General features: G+C 39.1%; 1 protein-coding gene across 1 annotated transcript; it reads left to right on the forward strand.

The window, feature by feature from the left end:
• The first annotated feature begins 3,187 nt into the window (after positions 1–3,187).
• On the forward strand, positions 3,188–25,507 carry scn4ba (sodium channel, voltage-gated, type IV, beta a). The gene is made up of 5 exons (XM_040009148.1): positions 3,188–4,340; positions 14,948–15,111; positions 17,557–17,776; positions 17,998–18,127; positions 19,465–25,507. The coding sequence occupies exons 1-5, from the start codon at positions 4,247–4,249 to the stop codon at positions 19,556–19,558; spliced, it is 702 nt and encodes a 233-aa protein (XP_039865082.1). The 5' UTR covers positions 3,188–4,246; the 3' UTR covers positions 19,559–25,507.
• Positions 25,508–25,883: the final 376 nt, after the last annotated feature.

Genomic DNA, 25,883 nt, shown 5'->3' on the forward strand with positions numbered 1-25,883 from the left:
GTTGGGGGGGGGGGGGGGTTCGAAGTATGGGGTGAGATGAAGGTTAACCAGAGAGGTGAAAGTGGTGGGTGGCTGGGTGGATGGCTATGAGAGGATGGAGGTATGGAAATAGAAAAAAGGAGAGGAAAGGGACTAAGAGCTCAGTGTTTCTCTGTAGCTGTATTCAGAGCAGTATGGCACCACTGCAGCATTTCACTGGCTTGGCCGTCCCAGAAACAGATCCTCCACTCCCTCCCTCTCTCCGCCTCTCATCTCACCTCCCTCCTTTGCCTCCTGTCATCTCTCCTCCCCTAGCTCCTGTCATCCCCCCACCTGCTCCCCTGACCGCTCATCCCTCCTTTCCTCCTGTACCCATCCTGTCTTTCCTTTCCTTTAACTTCTCTTCCGCTGACCCACATCCTCCACTCCTGATCCTAAATGTTCTCTTCTTCTCTCTTTAGTGCAACATCCTCTCTTGCTTTGCCTTCCTTCTTTACACACATCCAAGGTCACCCTGTCCAGTGGCAGGTGTGTGAGCATGTGCTCACATGTGACTGTGTGTCAGTGTGCATATGCAAAGATGGATGTGTTGATTTATCACTGTATATGTGTATGCATCTCATTCTGCCTCTTTTGCCGTGTGCATATATCATGGATTTACTAAGAATTCATCTACATATTTGCCTACACATACCTTACTGTGTAAAGGCAGAGGATGTCTCTCACTATGTATCAGTGCAACCCACACATACTCGAACTTGGAAATGACATTAAATTCCAAACGATGTATCATCTGACAACATGTGGGTGTGTGCAAGCTGGGGAGGTCAAGGATCCATCGCGTCTGTTTGGATAGTTCTGAAAAAAAGGAGAAAAAACAGGAAATAAAATCTCAAAAGTGGTAAGGAGCATGCATAATACACATCATCAGTGTTTTATTTATGTTTATTCATCTTTTATTTTTTTCTTGGGTCAAACATCAAATGTGTTTGCATTTTTTGTTTGTTTGTTTTTTATAAGACTGAATGGTGTAATTACACCAATGATCATTATCATTGTGTGATAATTAAATATTAATCTGTGAAAATGTGTCAGACTCCAGAAAATGGAATTCTGTAATGTAGTGAAGATAAAATCATGTATCAGTAGACTTTATAGTGTTTTTGCTTACATTTAAATGTGCAGAATGTAGCTATGTTGCCTTCCTCAACCTTATATCAGTTTTCCCGAGCAATAACAACAATTTAAATAATCAAAATCAAAGTAAAGAAGAACAAATGCACAGACATTTGAAGATGTTCTTAAACATGTCAACATGTTGTGGTGTCTTGTCTGTGGATATTCACTTGCAGCCAAAGAGTACAGTGGGCGGGATGAGTCTGTTATGACTGTAGCTTATTTTGTGTATGACTAATCTGATTCATTTATAATTTTCTTCAGGATGTTAGATGTGATTGTGGGGTACACAAGGAGTGCTAGCAATTTACAGATGACGAACAGTTCCATTTGCAAGGCTGCAGTGCTGCAAAAAAGTAGTCTCGCTCTTTCAGCTTAATGTTATGATGGCAGGTGAAGGCCAATAGACTTGACATGAGGCAGAGGCAAAATTTGTTGCTTGCTTACGTTTTACTTACATCACTAAGTGAAATGGGAAATTATACTGGGTGTAGAAATTGTTATGAGAAATGGCCCTGTGTGGCTCTGACGTTAGTGACAATATTATTAATGTGTTTGTTGATTGGTAGGGAAGACATGAATGAGGCCAGGCTGTACATTTCAACTACAAATTGTCACAGTGGTCCTTCGCTGAGTTGGGTTAAAGGGCGGGCTTAGATTATTGAAAGGTATGCTATGGTCAGGTAATGCCTTGGTGCATCCATGTTTTGTAACATGGTGTTAAGAAGACCCTTTATACATTGCAAGAAAACAATCAGGCATAAAAACAATCCTATGATAGGCTCCACCCTTTCTGTAGTTGACTGTCGGTATTGCTACACTCAAATAAAGTCCAATAACACCACAATTCAATTAGAGGGAATTAGAATAAATATTTTATTAAACCATGACATTAACACATTTAACCACAATACACACTCAAAATTATGCAGTAAAGTCATTTTCTGCAACACTTTATTTAACAGAATTCTTTTACATTTTAACACACAGATTTACTCACTTTGCTCACCTGAATATTTTTTATATCAATAGGTAGTTTGTTCCAAACTTTTATGGCAAACAAAAGAAAACAAAATCACAAACTCGAGGGTTAAAACTTTATTTTGCAATGTTATGATCGCCTATTTTTTACAGATAAGACACCACTTTGCATCACTCTGTTTGAGTCAGAACACATGATGTGTCGCACATGAACAAGTATCAAATATCCTAGTATGTTCATTAATCAACTGTGATAAATCAAATATGCATATAAAATATTGCAAGTTTTAAACTATTTGATTTACTAACTAATTTACTGTTAAATCTCCAAAAATATATGTTTCTTGTTGCATAAAGAAAGGCTAATTAATTAATAAACATTAAACAAATGTATGTCAGATACAGATTTTTGTCTTCCATAATAATAAAACTATGAAAGCTAAAGTGCAGTAAATGAAGGCTTCTTTTTTGGAAACAGCTGTATTGGTTGAACTTTAATGAGGAGGCCTGCAGATATAAGTGATGTGTCAAGCAAATCTAAAGGAGACACAGGTCACACACATATGGAAGCGCTGCATAATTATTGTATGCCCATACACCTATTTTTGTTTGACATTTTAAATGGGTCCATTTTGCACAAAGATCATGTTCTCACTTCTTTCTGGCATTTTGCACGCAGGTATCTGGGGGGTCCTTCTGAACTTTTCTAGCCAAAGCCACCATCAGTAAGCTTGGTGGAGTTTTGTCTTTGTCAGGCAACAAACAGGCAATATGGGTTTTGTCCAAATTTGTACGAGAAAAAGTCTTGTTCAAATTGAAGATCTTGCTTAGGAACCATTCCAAAAGATCACCTAAAACTTTGAATGAAATTCTTGAGATGATCTAAAAATAGAAAAAGTGCTAATACCAAAAGCTTGTCAGTCGTTGTTGCTATCTTCAAGTGAATTGCTACCATGTGAACTGTGGACACTATGCTCGCACATACTGATTTTATTGGGGGATAAAAACCTGAAAACTCTTTACAAAAAATTCCACTGTAGTGATATTTTGATGACAAACTCAACACTGCTGCTGTGAAACTCAAGTATAGGGAAGAGAGCCACTGGAAGCAAAACGCGATTGCCAACACAGATATAAAGTGGAACCATGAAATGAGAGAAGCATGAAAGTGGAGACATGAGCAAATGATGTAGTGAAGTATGTGGTATGGGTGAAACACCCACCCCGTGACTGACTCGGAGACCTTCTTGAGCAAAGGCTGACTCAGCCGTTCTGTGCTGGGCGCATGTGTGTGCGTGCATCTATGTGGCAGCAGACATCACCCAGTACCCCTCACCCCCACTCGCTATCCCCTCCTTCTCTCGCTCGCTCTCTCTTCACCTCTACCTCTGCAGTACCTCATTTCTCCCTGTGCCGGCACGGGAAACACGCATACTTTCTGCTTTTCTGCCTGCTGGCTCTCCTCCAGCATCCTTCTGTGCCTCTTGTGTGTTCTCCTCCCCCTCCAGCCTATGTCTCCCCCCCACCCATGGGGTTTGTTGGCCAGCCTGGTTACCTGACTATTCCTGCTGCTGTTAAAGGAGTGGAGCGGTCTGACACAACGCTGCTACCCTGGTGCCGCTCTGCCTCGCTACTCCTCTATGCCTTTCGCCTCACACTCTGCTTTGCTGGATAATTACCACTGTGTCTGCCAGAGACAGCGACAGAGGACAGGAGAGGAGGGAGGCAAAGAAACAGAGAGGCTGCACTCTTCGTTCAACTGCTGCATTCTTCAGTCTTTCCTTTCCTCTGCTTCCCCGGGCTGCAGGAGAGCAGTGCAAGGAACAACTTGATGTGAGAAAGCTCCCTAAAGGAATTTTATCCTTCTCTCTTTTGCGCTTCCTCATTCTGTTCATTCCTGGGACAGAGTGCAGAGGAGGAGAGAAGAGGGAGGGACTGAGAGCAAGACTCTGCCTTCAGCTGCACAGCTCAGTGTCCCACCTTGGTCCAGAGGCACATAAGTCAAACACTCACAGTGACTGGCAGACAAGGAGACAGACTGACAGAGACACACATTGTATACATATAGACAGGCAGAGAAGAACAGAGACAGACAGGTGGTGTAGGTGTCATGGCGTCAGTGGACAGCACTGGTTCAAGTGTCTCTGGTCGACTGAGATCAGGGGATCTACTTCACGCTGGTCTGGCAGTTGCACTGCTGCTTGGTGAGTTACACTTATCTCTGTACCTTTAAGTGCCATGTCATTCCACTCTTTTCAAACATGTCTCTGGATGGGGCTATCCCTTTAATTGCCTATACATTTTAACTTGTTTCTGTGCCCTTTAGACCTTCTTCATTTGCTCCTTTTGCTCGCTTTTTCTTATTTATTATGCCTGAGTGGGTGGTACAGCCCTCTTACAGTAAATCAATACCTTTTTTTGGTTATTCTATATCTGCTATATCTACATCTGCTGCTCTGTCGCATCTGCTTCAGCGCTCATGTTTAATCATTATCTTTCCATACCCAAACACTACAATGTATGGTGCTGTCGCAGGTGATGTTTAATTGTTAAACAATCAGGCCAACAATACAAACCTTTGACTTAGATCAGTTTCATGTTGTAGGGTTGCTGCTGGACTGTTTGAGTAACTGACACTTCGCGCTTTGAAATTCTACTTTAAACATAGCCTTCATATAGGAGAAAATAAAACAAATAATTAACTTTTGGTTTTCAAAGTAAAGAAAAACAAGCTATAGTTTATCTACATGCATGCCTGTGTGAACATAGCATTACTGGTAATGACGTAGTGGTGCAGTGATGATCTGTGCTTTTTGCTCGTACCCTCCCTGATTTTGTTGTAGTGCCCAATAGTGCCCCCACATCCAAAAATCCCCCCCTGGCTCTCAGTTGTTTGGAAAGTTGAGCACCATTGAGTTTTATGAAAGAAAAATGGGACTAGTATGTGTCCAGTATTGCAATATTAGTGTCGTCTTTAGATAACCGACAAGTAAGATTAGAATGCATCTTATCTTTCCGCTTTTTAAAATGTGTTCTAGATCCAAAAAAGCACAAACACCACTTTTGTTGTTTCAATTTTGTTTTGTTTTATTTTTTGGCAAATATTTGGGCTTTTTATGTTTTCCAACCAAACATCAGGGGGAAATATTAAAACAAATAACTTTAGTTCAATAACACATGTAATTTTGCATTTTGGTAAAGTTATTGACTAAATTATTCAAGAGTCCATGAGTCCAGGTTAGCGGCAGCACCAAGACCAAATCATCATTTGTCCCAGTAGGGTCAAATTTGGTCATAGCATATCACATACTGAAAACATGCGAACACACTTCTGACTAGCTAACACAATGCAACATTAGTTCACTTTAAAGGGATTAAACAATAGTTTAGTCCTTTTGAATAGATATGATAAATATATGTACCAGAAACTTTTAACAAAATATTCATTTAAGAAAGAGGAACAAATACAGGCAATATACACACTTCATTTACATCATAGTTCGCATACACAAAAAATAGTTGTAAAGCACAATTTTACAATTATTCATTTTATACATCTTATTCATATTCATTTGTTTCTTGTTGTATTTCATTGTCAGTACACATATTTCCAAATGAAATTGTTGAGTGTTGTGGAAAGTCATACTGCACCAAATAACACTTTCTTAGTAAAATATTTTCCCAAAAATCGTGCTAAAAATAGCATTGATCTGGTTGTTTTGTCTAAATTACCATCTAAGTTCAGTGGAATTTCTCTGAAATCATTTTCTCATAAGTACATATTCTCAGGCTGAATCCCACCGTCCCAGCAGACATTAGATACACCAACAGATAAGTACAGGCAAGGCTAACACAAATAAGAAAGAAACATAAACTGTATGACAAATTATATTTTTTTATCTGTGAATCCTTAAAGGATAGCCACAGCATTATAGAGCATTGTTGTTTTAGTTTGACTTTAACAGTCTGACTCAAGTGGTGGTGCAAGATTGGTTTACATTGGGTACCTGTAAATTAAAATAAAATAAGTTCAAATATCTTTTAACCCATAAGAGCCCGACCCATTTCCACACTCAGGAAAATTATGGGAGCGGTAATTCAGCAACATCAAGATCAATCAACAAAATAGATTATATAAGAGGTGTCACCGTAGGTTCTTAAACAGTAAAATATGTAACTCAATATCCCCAAAATACCTTCATTTTTACAAATGAATAGATTATAACTTAAATTTTAACTTAACATCATGACTCAACAACAGCCCGACAGTCCATATTCCAAGTTAGAAGAACTCTTAAATTTCAATTCAAGTTCTACACTTATGAATAAATACTTTCTTTTGACTATATCCTCTTGAGAACTGAGGAAAGAATCTTCCCATTGATCTATTTTTGGGATTTCCTTCCTCTTTGGAGCTAAAAGAGAGCACCCAAATGCACGAGATATCAATGGAAAGCCCAGGATGTCCTCTATTTAGTACATTAGGACTTATTATGATAGCTCAGGGGGCCCTTGGTAGGGTCTCCCATGGCAAATTGGTCCTGGGTGAGGGACCAGACAAAGAGCGATTCAGAAGACCCTTATGAAAAGGATATCGAGGGAACAGTTTACCCTGCCCGGGATAGGGTTACCGGGGCCCCGCCCTGGAGCCAGACCCGGGGAGGGTGCCCGAGGGCGAGCGTCTGGTGGCCGGGCCTTAGTCCATGGGGCCCGGCCGGGCACAGCCCGAAGAGGAGACATGGGCCCATCCTCCCGCAGGCCCACCACCCGCAGGAGGCGCCATAGGGGTCGGGTGCATTGTGTGCCGGGTGGCGGCCAGGAGCGGAGGCCCTGGCGGACTGACCCCCGGCTGCCAAGACTGGCAATAGGGACATGGAATGTCACCTCTCTGGTGGGGAAGGAGCCTGAGTTAGTGCGTGAGGTTGAGAGGTACCGGCTAGATATAGTCGGGCTCACCTCTACGCATGGCTTGGGCTCTGGAACCAGTCTCCTGGAGAGGGGCTGGACTCTGTCTCAGTCTGGAGTTGCCCCTGGTGAGAGGCGGCGGGCTGGGGTGGGTATTCTAATATCCCCTCGGCTTGCTGCCGGTACGTTGGGGTTTTTCCCGGTGGACAAGAGGGTTTGTTCCCTGCGCCTTAGGGTCGGGGAACGGGTCCTGACTGTCATCTGCGCTTATGCGCTGAGTGGCAGTTCAGAGTACCCAGCCTTCTTAGAGTCCCTGGGGGGGGGGGGTTGCTGGAAGGTGCTCCACCTGGAGACTCTGTTGTCCTGCTGGGAGACTTCAATGCTCACGTGGGTAACGACAGCGAGACCTGGAGGGGCGTGATTGGGAGGAACGGCCTCCCTGATCTGAACCCGAGCGGTGCTTTGTTATTGGACTTCTGTGCTAATCACAGTTTGGCCATAACGAACACCCTGTTCGAACATAAGAGTGTCCATAAGTGCACGTGGCACCAGGACGCTCTAGGCCGTAGGTCGATGATTGATTTTGTAATCGTATCACCAGACCTGCGACCATATGTTCTGGACACTCGGGTAAAGAGAGGGGCTGAGCTGTCAACTGATCACCACCTGGTGGTGAGTTGGATCAGGTGGCGGGGGAGGACGCTGGACAGACCTGGTGCACCTAAACGCGTAGTGAGGGTGTGCTGGGAACGTCTAGCGGAATGCGGCTCGGGCAGTGGCTGAAGCAAAAACTCGGGTGTGGGAGGAGTTCGGAGAGGCCATGGAAAAAGACTTTCGGACTGCCTCGAAGAGATTCTGGCAAACCGTCAGGCGTCTCAGGAGGGGAAAGCGGTGCTCTACCTGCACTGTGTATAGTGCTGGCGGAGCGCTGCTGACGTCGACTGAGAAAATTGTCAGGCGGTGGAAGGAATACTTCGAGGACCTCCTTAATCCCACTGACACGTCTTCCGAGGAGGAAGCAGAGTCTGGGGATGAGGGGAATGACCCGTCAATTTCCGGGGGCGAGGTCACTGAGGCAGTTAAACAACTCCTTGGTGGCAGAGCCCCTGGTGTTGATGAGGTCCGCCCCGAGTTCCTGAAGGCTCTGGACGTTGTAGGGCTGTCCTGGTTGACACGCCTCTGCAATGTTGCGTGGAGATCAGGGGCAGTACCTGTGGACTGGCAGACCGGGGTGGTGGTCCCCATCTTTAAGAAGGGGGACCGGAGGGTGTGTTCCAACTACAGGGGGATCACACTCCTCAGCCTCCCTGGGAAAGTCTATGTCAGGGTGCTGGAAAGGAGAGTTCGTCCGCTAGTCGAACCTCGGATACAGGAGGAACAATGCGGTTTTCGTCCTGGTCGCGGAACACTGGACTAGCTCTTTATCCTCTCGAGGATACTTGAGGGTGCATGGGAGATTGCCCAACCAGTCTACATGTGTTTTGTGGACTTGGAGAAGGCATTCGACCGTGTCCCTCGGGGTGTCCTGTGGGAGGTGTTGCGGGAGTATGGGGTGTCTGGCCCATTTCTATGGGCCATTCAATCCCTATACAACCGTTGCAAGAGCTTGGTTCGCATTGCCGGCAATAAGTCGGACTCGTTCCCGGTGGGGGATGGGCTCCGACAGGGCTGCCCTTTGTCTCCGGTTCTGTTCATAATTTTTATGGACAGGATTTCTAGGCGCAGCCAAGTGGCGGAGGGCTTTTGCTTTGGTGGCCTCAGAATCTCATCTCTGATTTTTGCGGATGATGTGGTTCTGTTGGCTTCATCGGGTGAGGGCCTCCAGCTCGCACTGGAATGGTTCGCAGCCGAGTGTGAAGCAGCGGGAATGAGGATCAGCACCTCCAAATCTGAGGCCATGGTTCTCAGCCGGAAAAGGGTGGAGTGCCCACTCTGGGTCGGGGATGAGTTCCTGCCCCAAGTGGAGGAGTTCAAGTATCTCAGGGTCTTGTTCGCGAGTGATGGGAGAAGGGAGCTGGAGATCGACAGACGGATTGGGGCTGCAGCTGCAGTAATGCAGACGCTGCACCGGTCCGTCGTGGTGAAGAGGGAGCTGAGTGTAAAAGCGAAGCTCTCAATTTACCGGTCGATCTACGTCCCTACCCTCACCTATGGCCACGAGCTGTGGGTAGTGACCGAAAGAACGAGATCGCGGATACAAGCGGCAGAAATGAGCTTCCTCCAAAGGGTGGCTGGCCTCTCCCTTAGAGATAGGGTGAGAAGTTCGGCCATCCGGGAGGGGCTCAGAGTAGAGCAGCTGCTGCTCCACATCGAAAGGAGCCAGCTGAGGTGGTTCGGGCATCTGACAAGGATGCCCCCTGGGCACCTCCTGGGTGAGGTGTTCCAGGCATGTCCCACCGGGAGGAGGCCCCGGGGCAGACCCAGGACACGCTGGAGAGATTATATCTCTCGGCTGGCCTGGGAACGCCTTGGTATTCCCCCGGATAAGCTGGAGGAGGTGGCTGGGGAGAGGGAGGTCTGGGCCTCTTTGCTTAGGCTGCTGCCCCCGCGACCCGGCCTCGGATAAAGCGAATGAAGATGGATGGATGGATGGATGACAGCTCAAATAAGTCACAAGATAGAGACCAAAAACAAATGTCCATTACAATGAACATAAATGGATGGGCTGGTTCTCTGGAGGATATGGCTTTAGTTCCATGGGTGAGTTTTAGTCATTCCAGTCTTTGTAGTTCCTCGGTTTGACCTCTGATTACTATGTTCACTTACATCATTAAATTCTCACCTCTATTTAAGAGATCCGGTTCATCTGTTATGAAAATGTTCATCTTACATGCATTTTATCATTGTTAACATCTTATATATTCAGGATATGGTTATTTATCTAAATTGTGTCTGTATTGGAATGCTCAACTGTTTCTCTTATGTAATCAAGTAATGCCTAAATCAAGTAATGTGCAAAGTATTACAGCAATCTGTCACAACAAAACCTTTTGGCAACAGAGAATGAAGAGAAAAAAGGCAGTGAAGCAAAGGTCCCAATAAAAGTCAAGTGTGAAATTAAGGAAAAATGTTTAACAGTAGGTTGTTCTCATTAACATCTCCGGATCTATATGAAAGTGTCATTCAGTATTAACAGACAGAAGCTGTTATTGCAGCAGAACCACAGACAAAACTTGGAATAATGACTTTTTTGCAGAATAAAGACACTCTTCAGATATCTGTAACTTTTCAGCATGGAAGATGCAAAAGGTTGGAACAACTGTCATGCCAACTACTTTCATTTTTTCCATTTTCATTCACGTAAAATTATTCATCATCCTTTTTTGTGACGAATAAACAAAAGATACAGTAAAAAGCAAAATGATAGAGTGATCATGGTGTAACATAGTAATCATGTTAACATTTCTCCAGTACTGTGCCTGAAAATGCAGTTACTGCAGCATTGTTTGTATGAATATCACATTGCATATATTACCTGAAGTGAAAAACTGAAACTATCTTGTCCCACAATACCAGCAGCTCTGCCTATTAAGTAACTCAGCTGCTGGTGTAATTCTTTGCCCATTCACCTTGAAAAGGACATCTCACATCCCTCACCTCTCTCATATCCATTCCCCTGTTCTTTCCTTGTGACCTCTTCCATCACTTCCTACACATTGTAACTCCTGCATTACCTACGCTTCCTTGTTCATACCCCCCTCTCCCACATTTCCCATCACTTACCTGTATATATTGCAGAATAGTGTCCTCAGTCAGTTCTCTATGGGTTCTCTTAGAAATACATTAACTTTTCAATTACTGGCCTACTTAAAAAAAGAAGAAGAAAAAAAACACTCACCTTGACAGTCAGGCAAGGACACACACACACATACATGCACACAGACACATATGCACATACATGCACACACTCAGTTGCTTTTCAGACCATCAGTATTACTGATATGTACACAAACACTTAAAGTAAGTGCATATATACAGTTCACATACATGCACATGCACACACATACACATACACATACACAGACACACACGTCACATAAAAAGATAACAGTGCATACATTACATAAGTGAATTGTACACTACTTCAGGATGTGAATCTGTGGGCGGTTTCAGGACAAACTGTTTAGGCAAAAAAAGAGGATAGTGAAGAGAAAAGTGATGTACAAAACCATGATAGTAGAGAGCAGTAAAGCCAAGGAGGTGTCAAGTTTATTTCTAAGCATGAGGAGGGGGCACCATATAATCCATTTGGAAATGGATAACATCTTTTTTTCTCCACTGGAGCATTTTGTTTCACAGACTATTCACTGAAAATGTGCAACTAATTACTGATAGAGATAAATGTTTGTTTTCATTGTTGCAATTACCAAAGAGTTTAAAAGATAGTTCAATGTTCAAAACCTCTAAGCCTCTTAAAGTAGAAAATACACACACACACACACAACCCCGTTCAGCTATTTTACTGAGGACCTTCATTGACATAATGCTTTCCCTAGCCCCTTACCCTAACCCTAACCATTAAAAATGAATGCCTAACCCAAACCCTAAACCTAACCATAACCTAATTGTAACCCTGACACTAAAACCACATTTTGAGCCTCAAAAATACCTTTAAATGCCTTCAAATTTGTGAGGACCGGGTTGTGTGTCGTTACAAGTGACTGTTGGTTCTCACTAGTATAGTAGAATGCAGATTTCGGTCCTCACAAAGATAGCTAGACAGGAACACACACACACATATGTTTCCATGTTCTTATTTAGGGATTGTCTCCCCCAGGAGCAACTTCTGAAAGCAACTAAGACAGAATGATTGAGGGATAAAAGGAGTGAAAACAGAATCGTCCAGACTGTCCAGTGCTATAAAAAAGTAAGTCAGGCTATTAAAACAGAGCAAAAGTGGAAACAGAAAACAAACAAGTTCAAAACTAAAAATGCTTGAGCTGAAAGTGGATGAGTCAGCATAACTGAAGAGTTAAATACTAGGTGTTACAAAAAAAATCAAGAAGAGTGGGTGGGACAAAAGCATATAGATGACCAAAAAAGCAAAGCCAAACAAACTGATGCTTTCTTGATGTATAAATATTTATTTGTAAGGTATAAGAGTGCACATATTTATTATAACCAATATATGACTTGCAGAAGGCACTCTTTTAGTTAATTTCATCTGAAATAAAAAAAATAAAATAAAATACAGGCAGAGGTTTATTTTTGTCTGTGTATTTGCACTACTGGAACCCATACTCTTCAGTGGGAGTTCCACCCACATTTACAATCCCTTGCTTGTATCATTAACCCTAAACGCTTACTTCAGCAATAATTTTCTTTTTATTTATATCATTTTACAAAAGCAGCTGATAAAAAAACAGAAAGAATGACAATTCAAATACTGAGTGTTTTTCCCAGTACAAATTAAAAGTTTCAGCTCCAGTAAGTCTTACTTGAAATAATCTTCTTACAACACTATTACTTTTTTTTCTGAAAATGTTTTGTTAGTTCTAGCCATACACAGTAAATCACCATTAATATACTTAATATAATACAAAATAAGTTGTGCTGTCTGTTGAATGAGTTCTATCCAAGTAACTTTTTCTATGTATATTAAGAAAAGGTTATTTCACATTAATTTTCTTTTTTTGTTTCATTAACCAGCCCCAGTGCCAGTGTTGTGATGGTAACAATACAGCTGAAAAATAACTTTTTATCAATATTTCTGCTGTTGATTTTTTCCCTCCATATCACATTAATACATTTTCTGATTTCTTTAACATTTGAATTGAAAAATGGTAAATGACAATGTGTGCCTAGAACACGTGATTTCAAGTAGTAAAAAGATTTCATCCATATCCAGTAATATGAGGACTCAAGTGTTTGAGATTCTTGTGCTAACGCAGATTTATTCAAAGAATTCCAGAGCAGGTGATGCAAAATTCTTTTAAGCAAGTATACATACATGTCTATGTCTATGTGTCCTCAGCAGAGGCCAGGGTTTTAATAGTTTTGCAATTTTCATTAGTTTTTATTTTTATTTAGTTTTGACTTCAGATTTTCAATTTTATATCAGTTTTAATTAGTTTTTACCAATTGTTTGCTAGTTTAGTTTAGTTTTTATTTCTTTTGAAAATCTTTAGTTTCAGTTTAGTTTTGATTAGTTTCAGTTATAGTTTTAGTTGTGTTTGCAATAATTAAGTGTAACAAAATCCCAGTTTCATCATATCAGTCATGCTCTTCTGCTTATCCTTGAGTTCTTTAAATAAATAAATAAATTAGGGCAGATGAACAACCACTGATACCAGGCAACTATAAAATGTATATCTTGGCCCCAATGAGACTATTAACTCTTGCAGCACCGGGTGTTCATAATTTTGGTTCAAGTGAATTGATAAACTTTTTGAAGGCAATTGACTCACATAGTTATGTAGATATGTCAGTCCTGTTGTCTCAGGATGCATCACGCTGCCTTTCCTGGGGTTAGCTTCTGTTTCAGGGGATGAGGGTTGAGTGTGCTCCCTTACCTTCTCAAGGTAAGCTAGCTTAGCCTTCTTGTGTGAGCTTTTCAAGTGCACTTTAAGGTTTGTGGGATTTTTTTCCCTTTGGAAATGTCCCTCATAATTTGTCTCTTTCCACTACAAGACACTTGCTTTATCCAAAACACAGTCATATTCAAAGTAATCCCAAATTGGACTCTGGCGCTTTCTCCCGACTTTTCCTGACATGATTCTGCGTGTGGACGGAGCAGCAACACAGACGACTCGACTAACGTACTGCCACCTGCTGGCATAATGAGACACAGCAAGAAAAAATCTGGAAACTAAACTTCATTTTCACCCTTGACTATTGTATGACACACACACATCAACGAAAACTAAACACATTTTTGCTATAAATTCAGTTAATTTTAGTTAGTTTTGTGAACACTCATTACAGTTTTAGTTAGTTTTCCTTTTTTTGTTTTTATTTTTATTTCCGTTAACGAAAATGTTTTTTCACTTCTAGTTTTCGTTATTTCGTTAGTTTTCGTTAACGATAATAACCTTGCCAGAGGCATACATGTACTCTAACCTTGTCTGTACCTTGTCCAAGTGAAATGTGATCCTGAGCAGGTCAATGTGGAAGAGAGTATTTATAAATAGACCCCAAGTGTGTGAGAGAGAAACCAGAGCAACAATCTGAGAATTACACCAGCTGTCATTGCAAAACCCACATAGCATGCCTGGCCATGTGAATTTAAGTCGCATGACTCTTATACTCTATTCATAAATTGGATTAGTTGGGTCTTGATAAAATCAATTGTTTTGATTGCTTAATTAGTTTGACTTGATGAACTAGAGAACAAATCTTTTCTCTTAAGAAATGGTACCAAAATTGTATGTTTCTTTTTTTTTTTTTACATATTTTTTTAACATTAAGACCAATAGAAGAGAGAGCATTGCAGGCATTTGGTAAAATTGTCAGTTGCTTCTGCAAAGTTGCATTTAGAACCTAACCTAATTTTTCAAAGCCTAAAGTTCGCCATAAAGTCCATAAAGTACACAAAAAAAGTAATCAGGGAGCATGTGGTCATTTTTCTCCCTGTGACAGCAATTTTAAGTATATTAGGTTTAGACTCAATATTAAGATTTTTATTCACAATTTAATTTTAAAAGAAGAGAGACAGAATAGTGTTGCCTACTTGGCCACATTCTACTTTTACTTAAGTTAAATCATAATGAATTCATACATAATTAAGTCTCAATAAACTGATGCCACAACAAATATTGCAAATATCAAACAAACACAAAACTCTGTACTATCTTTTACTTTTTTATTTTCATTTTGCCTTATATAATTGTGTTTTTATCGCTTTTCAAAAACCATTTTCTATCCTTTTCTAAAAACTTTTTAACTTTTCCTTTCTCCCTTGGTTTAGGCGTATGGACTGTTGGTGGACTGGAAGTTTCCACAGGTAAAGTGTCTTCAATCGAAGCAATGAATGGCTCCACGGTTTTGTTGCCCTGCACTTACTCTTCATGTATTGGCATCGAAAATCTCTACTTCAACTGGCAATATAATGACAATGGAACTCTCATAAAGGTACGTGCACACAACCACAACACCAACAGGGATACAAAAAAGCATAAAAATAGTGATTCCTGACATTTTCATATGTTTCGTGTCTCATCGCATAAACAGTCGGTGAGTGTATGCTTTGTATTTCTGAAGGCATGGGGATACAGTTTTGTTCATAAGTATTTTGATGATCAGATAGTTCTTGTAATTTTGCCTTTGTTAACCATCACATGTGATTTTTTTTTTTTTTTTTTTTTTTTTTTTTAGTACAGCCTGTATTAACTGTTTAGGAAATGCAGCCATTTTTTAATACACAGGACCTGCTTTTATTATTTGAAAATCCTCTGTAGGTTATGACTGCCTGAAGTCTAAAATTCATGAACATCACCAAATGTTGTGTTTCCTCCCTTGAGATGCCAGGCCTTTACTGCAGTCACCTTGAGCTGCTGCTTGTTTGTGGGTCTCTCTGCCTAGAGGTCTGCCTTCCGCAGTGTTGGAAAGGTTACTTTTAAAGTGTATTCCACTACAAATTACAGAATACATGCCCCAAAATGTAGTTTTTAACGTATTCCGTTAAGCTACTCAGTGTGAGTAACATATTCTGAATACTTTGGATTACTTTGGATATTGTCATGCTTTTTACAACTACATGGATGTACTATTGCTGTGTGATTTATTACTATTACTGAAGGCTTCCTGCCACCAAAATCACATTGTTAGCTTGCGTTAGCTGAGGTTAGTTCATAGACTGCTTTCAGAATTGCACATGATTATTTGCAGCTCGCAGGTTGTTAATGTTTAAGCAGGTCTAACAATCTGCAGTCTATGAACTAACTTCGGCTAACGCCAGCTGACAATGTTAGCTCGGTGGCGAGTAGCATCCAGTAATAGTAACAAATCACTCAGCAATAGTAAATCAGAGATACTGAAGTGGCACATAACCCAGGTAGCTACCACAACTAAAACAAGGTAGCTGCAGTACGCTAACATTCATTGTTAAAAAAGAACTTACTTCCAGATGTTTGTTTAGGTTGGAGTCTTTTGACGCTGCGAGCAGCTTGGTTGCTGGCAAACAGTGTTTGCATGGCATGGTCAAATTCACCCATCCCTTTCTTCTTTAAATATGAAGTGGTGTCGGAATTTCAAAGTAAGAAATCCATTTCTGCTCGTACTCTGCTGGCTCTGTTGTGCTGTCACTGGGTCCATTGTGTAACTGACACCACCAATGTTAATGGGACGCTTACATTGGAGCCTCTTATTTCGTGTCTTGTTTGGGTTTCTGGCTATGTGTGGAGTTACCAAAATTGGAGAGGTGATAGCCTAAGAAAAGACCGCTGTGTAATCCAGTTATTTCAACAAAGTAACTATATTCTAATTATCACCGTTTTAAATGGTAACTGCAAGGGAATACAGTTGCTCATATTTTGTATTTTAAATACGTAACACCAGTACATGTATTCTGTTACTCCCCAACACTGGACTTCTAAACTCTACTGAAAAGAATGCTCTGGTGGAAAGCATGTTCTGATATCATGTGACTCACTTGGTCATTTAATTAAATCCTGTTTCTTTGTCTTGAGAGGCTCTTTGGTTGCTTGTGCAGTATAGATTGGGTGATTAACGATTTGCACTTTGTGCTGCCCAATAAATTTTTCAACATTTGTCAGGATCTGAGGAGCAATTGTAGCCCTGTACATTTCAGAATTCATCCAGCCACTGACAGCAGTCACACGATCCGTAAACACAAGTGAATGAGTTCTGTTGCAAACCATACATACCTATGCCATTATATTGGCTTCACCACGCTTCAGATCATTATTTTTTCTTTTTTTTTTCTCTTTCTTTAACCATTGGTTTGCATCTTGTTGTAAATGCTCTGTATTTCCATTAATCAAGACATCTGTTGATTGTAGACTTTGACAATGATGTAGCTACCTCCACAGTGTTGCTGACTTTGTTAGAAGTTGTGAAGGAACTTTTTTATTGACCAAAGAAAGAATTCTATGATCATTCACTTCACAGGTGTCTCCACAGGTTTCCCTGGCCTTTAAGTCTTGCTGAGCTGCCCGGTTCATTCCATCTTTTGATCAATGTGCCAAATAGCTGATTTGGCCACGTTTTTTTTAGCTGGATTATGGCATAACTACACGTTCTTTCAGACAGCTACCAAATACAAGTTCAAGTCCAGATCACAATTTCCTTAATATTTAAGAAAGTGTCAAGGGACCCTTTACCTGGCCATAAAACTGCTTGTCAATTATTTTTGAGTCTCTAAAAATGGGGAACTATATATAAAAATGCCCAAACAGGTAATAAAACACTTTTGTTAAACCCCTTGAATTAAAGTCTTTGATTTTCAGTGTGATGTGTTGGTGTACAAAGGCAAAATTACAACACAGTGTGTCATCATCCCAATGCTGTGTAGCTGACACCCAATACTGTGTATCTAAGGAAATATCTTGTGTGTAGTTATGTGAAGCGTTGATCCCTATGGAGGGTGTGGAGCCGAAGGTCCGTGTGTTCCATGAGCGTGTTGAGTTTGTCGGCTCCTCAAAGAGTAACAACATTTCGATCTTGCTATGGAATATCACCTTTGAAGATGAAGGAGAGTACATCTGTTTTGCCAGGAATCCAAAAGAGAAGAACCGCAACCACAGTGCTATCTTCACTCTTATAGTGGTGGATCAAAGTATGTAAAAGTTGCACAAACACCTGGCATACAAAAATAGAGCTTTATCTGACTTGCTGACTGACAGTGTTTATAAAGTACATATACAAGTACATATACGCTACTAGCATCTAGTTTCAATCTTGTTAGAGCTCTAAGTCAGTTTTTACATACTCTGTATACTTGTTTGTCCTCACAAAGTCACTGTCTCTCTCTCTCTCTTTCTCTCTCTACCTTTTCAGTGAAGGAAGTTGACAACACTTTGACAATCATTATTGTCTCAGCATTGGGTGGAGTCATAGGCTTAGTTATCATTGTCATGGTGATAAAGGCTGTTGTTGTTCACTTCCTGCAGAAGGATGATGAGAAGAAGTGAGTAGATCATTGACTATCTTGTAAGGACATTTAGAACAAATCAACAATACTGATTATAGATAATCTTTTTATGATATATATTTGGGTCAGCTACAGTCAAACAGCCAAAAACTGTGTATTGCTGGCAAAAAGAAATTTGGTCTATTATATGCTAGTTTTATAACTGTTTCTGCAAATTTAACATCTTGTGAAATAGGGTGTAAACATTTGTGAAGTTTTCACCATTAATGAAAAAAAATTCCAGCTTTTAAGGAACCATTGAATTTTTTTTCCTGATATGGTTTTTATTCATATACATATGTTACAAGTCCTATGATGTCATTGACTTTTGCAGATACTATAGCCTGCAACACGCAGCTCAAAACTCATCACATAAGCATGTAACATAATTTATTCTTATAACTGCAGCAACATCATATGCACGAAATGTACAGAAGTTATGAATAATTAAGTGTGGTGAAGTACTGTTTATATTTCCTGTTTAATCACACAAGTTATGCACTGTTACGGCAACACAATTTTTCAGACAAGACATACTGACATGAAGAATAAGTCAAGTGATCTTTATACATACATGTCGTAAATAATATTTTTATGTACTACAAATATTTTTAAAATGTGCAAGTCTTATTTGATTTCTAAAAAGTATAACAAAAAGTTTGAATGTTGGAAATAAAAATGAAAGAAATTGCTTGTCATACTCCAGTTTGCAAAAGAAGTAGAATTATTAGCTTTCTGTTATCTTTTTTATTGATATAAAAAGTGCATCTAGCAGTGAAAATCTGATATTAGAGGAAATTCAAATGTGTTACGTCATAATTTCAAGAGTATTTGCTTTCATATAACAAATGAACTATTTATATTCGATGAATACAACTAAAATCATTGTAACCTTTATCACTAGGTCTAATGTCATATCATCAACACCAGTTCATATAAAACTACATTATTTACTGAAAAATAATTTTGTGTCACAAAGATTTACCCTGTTATTTGACTGTGGCTGACCCAGGCACTCATTTGGCCATGTTAATAGATTTTTTTGTATTTTTCTAATTAAAATATCTGATGTAATCAGTAATGGTTTTATGCTGACAATATAGGTCAAATTGTCTCAGAGCAAAGTGGGCAATTAATATGAATCTGTTATATTATATAATAACGAAATAATGTCACCCATATTCTATGTTTCCAAAACAAAATTATTATTTGAAGCTCATTGGGTTACGTTTTTTTAAAACCCCTGCAGTATATATGGCACATGGCCCTTATCGCTTGTATTTGTCTCCTTTTATAGGTGTTCAATATAACCTTTGTTTCTCTTATCTCTACAGTAAAGAGTGCCTAGTGAGCTCCTCAGGGAATGACAACACAGAAAATGGTCTTTCAGGAGCCAAAACTGAAAACAAAGGGACACCAAAGGCTTGAACAAAATGTTAAGTATGCCTACATGTTTGTATATATGTTAGACAAATGTACACACTCAGCGAAAAATCAATTATCTTACTAGCGGCTAACAAAAACAACTTGTAAAAATGTCTATTTTAAATCATGCTTGAGATTTGGGAAGTGTGAAGTGTGCATAGGCCTGGATCTCTCTCACTTACCATGGTAGCCCATTTGTTCCACTGTACAGCTTCTGCTCCACTTTCTTCACATTGCAATCTCCAATTTATGCAGTTGATGTGTTATTTTTTTCTATGTACTTTCTTACTATCTAATAACATTCACACTACGTTAAAGCAAAAACGCATCACAAGGCCGAAATCTTTTTTATACACCCAATGTCAGTATTCAGTTTCCAGTCCAAAACATGCTTTACAGTATCAGTTGAGAAGCTACAATATGTTGGATTCTTAGTCTGGAACTCTACAACTCCAAGTGAAACTTGGACTTAGATATACTCAACCAGTGGGAACAAATATCTTTGATGCCATGTTGAACTGCCATAATGAAAAACTGCCAGGATGTCAGTCGAAGAACAGCACAACACTGCTCAAATTCTTTCCCTTAGCTCTCAAATGATATAAATGCACCTGGATGAAAATAAGCCAGGTGGTAACTGACTAGAAGTTTGGTTATAAATAAAAGATAAATTTTTTTAGTCCCAATCACATAAATTGTTTATAAATAAAATAGGAAGTTTTACATTTTAAACACTGACTGTAAAATTTGTATTTTGCCATTTTAAACACTGGGCGCTGTTTTACTGATTAACTGTGTTTGTAGGTAACGAGTAAATCCCAACTGTTTCCAAAGGATCTTTCTGACATTAACCTCTGAAATGCCAATTTTCATGTGACTTCTGGGTTCAGATTAGACACACTGCTGGTTTGTTTGGGCCAAAGATTTTCTGTGAAATGCTGGTTAGCAGGGACTAACAAATGGGCTTACCTTAGGTGAATAAAAGATCCAGTTCTGCACAGGTTTTATTGTTTTGCTTTAGATAAACACAGGTGCCTGTTCTGCTTCTGCTCCCTTGGCTGGTGAGAAGAACTTACATAAAAAAAAGAAGAACCCTAACCATCATCAAAGACAATCCCCAGACTACCCAGCTCCCTATTGAAAGGAATGAACTTAATCATGCTGCTTCTGACTAATAACCAATGCATTTTGAGCATGTGCACATTTTATATAGCTTCGTATAAGATTATATATTACACCATAATACAGGAACATTTCTGTGTGTCTCTGTTTGGTCCCCTCCACGCTGGCCAGAACTGCGGGAAGCTCTGTCAATGCTCATCTCAACACTGCTGCAACTGTTTAACACCTTTTTAGCCACGTCAGGGTTATTGAAAAATAACTTTTAGAATATTGGCCGACAAGTTTACTGTAGAAAAATTAATAAATGAAAGAAAGTTTACACTTATTGAAAAAGTGAGAACATTTTAGCAGCTCTGTTTAAGTGAAAGAATTGAAAAGCCCTGCCAGAGGAGTTTGAGAAGCTGCTTGATGGCTTATTAGCCGGATATCCTTATAAGCACATGCAGCTCAAAATGCTAATTTCCAAATTTACATGTGGATTCAATGAAATACATATAACTCAAAGGAAACTTGCCAAACCCATCAAGAATATACAAGTCCAGTAATATAGCCTTGGTAGTGCAGGTAGCATTGTCTTGGGGCAGCTCACTGCAAAAGAATGTAAAGACTGTTGGGCAGTCAAATATTGTCCAAAATGTATGTTTTCATTCAGTACAAAAAATATATCAAAGAAATATTAATATTATTCTGAATTGAATGTGTGTGAATGCTCCTCAAGGGCAGTCATAAGTGCTTGTTGGTCAGCTACATTATTTTGTGTACATCTACAACTGGCCAAAACTGAGCATGTTATAGAGTTTAAACTGATAAAATTACTACTTGACTGTATTTAAAACCCTGACCATTGAAGATTTTAAACTTTTTGTTCAGACTTCACAAACAGCCCCAGTGTTGATCTTAGCTGTTTAAAAGGGACGTCGGTTGATGTTGCTGAGAGTAAATTGAGCAATTTTAAATTAAAAAATGTTTAAGTAAATGCTTAAATGTTCACAATATAAACACCAGTACATATTTCTTTCAAGAAACGCCAAATTGGAAAATGTAACAAAATCTTCATAAATTCACATTTCTGTTTCATTCTTTCATAAGTCAACAAGGATCGGTTTACTGCTAAAATGCCCTTGGGAAATTAGAACCACATCTCTTTGTAGTTTGTAGTCACAGTCACTCTGACGTCCTTTCTATGAGGACCGCAGACATGCTCTGCATAAATAGTTTGAACAGCTGAAAGCTACATACATACATTACACGCTACTACACAAATACCCACATAGGAGGATTCATTTTGATACCAGAGAACAGCTCACTGGCCTTGCCTGCAAACAATACAGCACTTTGTCAGTGTTAAAGTGGTTTTGTTACAATGGCAAATCACGGAAGTGGCCTCACAGTGCCATTCTTTTATACTATATATTAAGAGAATTAACAAAAACTCAACATTCTCACTTTGTGTTTGTCATTTTGACCAAGTACCTGACAGCAGCACTGTGTCAAATGGTTTTAACTTCGAGTACATGTTCACTTACTGGAACAGAGCTCTATGACAAGCTTTTATTTTATTTTTCTATTTGTTCACTTCTGTCAGCCTGCTCCTCTCTAATACTGGAGTGCATTTCCCTTGCTTTCAATGGAAGCAATAAGACAGATATCAGATTATGCAATAACCTGTTATAAGGCACTTTAAAGATGTGTCTGGACTGGCTGGCAATTCTGTCCAAGGCACTGATCATTGTACCAATATATGTATCCACACCACGGAAATGTATCTCAGCTGAGTTTAAGTATGGTGATTAGGATCATATATCTACAGCAGATGGTTTTGTCTGCATTGGATCAATCTATATTAGGTCCCATTTACACTTGGCTCATAATTCCTTGAGCAGATGAAAGCTGTATCAGGAAAAGCTTGAACCCAGGCCCGCATTATAACACATGTCTAACATATTACCCCATTTGTACTTTGCTATTTCATAAAAGTTGTATCTAGATGGAATAATAACACAGTGGTGGCCCTGGGAGTTCAGGGTGCTGCAGCTGCAGTTTCTGTTTTCGCTGTGGATTATTTCTTTGTTAGTTTGTTGTTGTTTTTTTAATTATTACTTTGTCAAACTGTTGAAGATGTGTCTCAGTATGCTTTTATTTACATTTTTTCAATGTATGTTTTACTCAGAGCTCTCAGGGCTACCGTACTAATGGGCTAAAAACACCCTAATTGACACTGCCAACTGACAAATATGAAATGCCCTACAAGATAACCAATGCGCTGCCCCCTTACAGGAATACAATATATTTTTCTGTGTGTAATATAAAAGCAGCCATCGTTGCAATCACAGAAAACATCATAACTGACCTATTACGAATGTTCTTGCTTTGGAGTCCTAATTATAAGATTTGATGTTATGTACTGAGTAGTTGTTTGGTTGCACTTATGTGTTTGAGGGATGCATTTAATTACCATTGGAAGGAAATGTGTTGTAGAATATGACCTCAGTTGACTCACGCAATCAGGCTTCATACAATATATAAAGTACAACGCCTATGCCCAAGAAGCACAAGTGTTTATTTTATTATACATTACTAAATAGTGTAAGTATACGCTGAGTATAAATGGGATCAAGAGTGAAATGTGATCAACCTTAACAGTACAATGTTAGAAGTGAATATATCCTGGTGAACCTGTAAAAATGTGAATGACGTGGATGTAAGGCATCACACACTGTCTAAGAGTTATGGGACCCCTCTGTAAAGAGGGTATATACATCCAAAGTCTTCCTGTTAGGGAAAAGCAATATTGTGGAGTTAATGTGTCCGTTAGTGTACTTTTCATAACCCTGACACTCAAAATACAGTATAGGTGGATTCACATAATACATAACTCAAACCTCACTATTTGTGTTTACGAATTTTATTCTTAATTTAAAGAAGAAAAACAAATGATAATAAAATACTTAAAAAACAACAAGCAGCAAATTAGGCATATGTATCTGAGCGGGTTATAAGAGGTATGTACTGTTTTAATAACAGCCATAACTGATTTGATAAAATATGTATATGTGATGGGGAGAGGAGAGCTGTTTTAATGCATAACGCAGGTCTGGTTTTGGTACAGTTGCCTTTATAATCGTAAGACATTGTACTAAGCATTGAATGCATTATTATTATTGTTATGTTTGTTTGTTTTTTATTTCATCTTTGGTGTTCTGATCTGTCCTGTCTTCCTCCAAGAAACACCTGTACCGAACCTCTTATGACTCTTGAAGTTAGCCAACAGCTTGCAGTGATTGCTGCAGTACTGAGTGTGCACGGTACAGTGTACAATGCTCCTCTGCAGTGGTGCAATACAGCACAACAAATACAGTATGACTGCCACCCAGTGGTAAATGCCCCTGTAGTACAAGCCATGGTACTACTAGCGTGCACTTTGATTTGGACTATGAGGATTGCACAAAATGTAAAAAAAAAAAAAAAAAAAAAAAAAAGTGATTATAATTTCATGTAACTGTGTTATCAAACCATTGCCACAATTTTCAGAGTTAAAGCAGTTCTAAGATGTATGATTACGCATCCTGTTGCAATTGTTTCTCCTGCTTTATATAGTGCTAGTAGTCTAATGGGGAGATGTGATGTATAAGTTTACACAAAAAAATTAGGAAAAAAATACATTGAACAATAAACCACGTATGAACAGTGGTTGTTCATCAGACTACTACTGGCGAGCATAAAATAGTTATAGACAGCATTCGTACTGCTGTAACATTATTCACTAGGTAACACAGTATTGTGAATTCTCATTGACTAGTATGATTTTTTAGAGTTAGTATTGCTCTTACTGCCAGAGCGGGTGAAACTCATACTGCCAATCCAAGAGTCTCATGTCTGCTGTTGTTACAACACGATTATAATGACACGCAATCTATTAACTACGGTAACACTACTAAAACATGATGTTGCATTACTGTCTACTGCTGTATAAAATGCATATGAAAGCTAATCTGTATATGATGATGCTCTATACTACTTCTGTATTTCTAGCAGCTGAAACTCACACTGCCAAGCCAAGAGTCTAATGTCTGCCTCCCACATTCCACACCAGAGCTGCAACTATTAGTCAGTTACTTAGTCAAGAAAAGGAATTGACAACTATTTTAAGGACATAGTTTGTAAGTCATTTTTCAAGTAAAAAGTGCCCACATTTTTATAGCATTGCGTTCTCTACATTTTCTGGGTTTTCCCCTTTTACACATTATAGGAAAGATTAATATAGTTCAGAAAAAATGGAATTTTTTGTCTTTTTTGATAATTTGAAGTTAACATTAGTGGTAAAAATACTAAACTATGATTCATATTGTGATTTAAACAAATAACTAACGTTTGACAGACAAAGACATCGAGAATTTCTTTTAGGTTTCATTTATAAGCACTGACCTCTCCACATGCTGTCACTGCAGTCCTGCATTTTAGAGTATTCTATCAATATTTTACATATCCTGGGGCTGCAAAACATAAATCTATCCCAAATAAAAATGATTTTACAAGGTCATATCTAGAGCAAGCTAAGGCCACTGATAGCATACAAATTATAGCAATTGATAGAAAGTCGTACTGTTGCAGCAAATTCTTATGTTTTGTTTACATTACTGTAGTCTGTTCAACATACACACACAAGCAAAATACATCTGCAAACACATTTCTTCTGGATCAACCTTCCTGTGAATATTCAGCTGTCTGTCTGTATTTGTGTCCACGTTGTTCATGCTCCCTTCATGACTATGCACTTCAAACTTTTCAATTATTAGCAAAGTACATCCTGAAAATAAAATGTTGATTGAATTTCCCAGAGTGCTGTTTTCTTTCTCTGTGTTTATTCAGCTCTGAAATCAGTTGATTTAGGATAGGTTAGATCTGCTCTTTGTCTGTGTAGTTGTTATACTGGTGGTCAATATATTAGTGCAAGACAAAAGCTACACAGGCACTAGCATAACAGAACATCTATATGATTTATACTATATTGTACTAGTTAATATTTTCATCCTAAGGAAATAAACTAGAAATATGATTTAAATGTCATACAACTTTAGTGTTCATAGTAGTATAGTACTCCATACTAAACTCCAACTAATTGAATGGAAAATGATTTCTAATCCCCGCCCCCCAATAAATAAATAAATAATTAAACAAAAGGAATAATTCATAGTAATTCACCAAT

This window comes from Simochromis diagramma, unplaced genomic scaffold (assembly GCF_900408965.1).
Source record: "Simochromis diagramma unplaced genomic scaffold, fSimDia1.1 OVJJ01000344.1, whole genome shotgun sequence".
Taxonomy (NCBI): Eukaryota; Metazoa; Chordata; class Actinopteri; order Cichliformes; family Cichlidae; genus Simochromis; species Simochromis diagramma.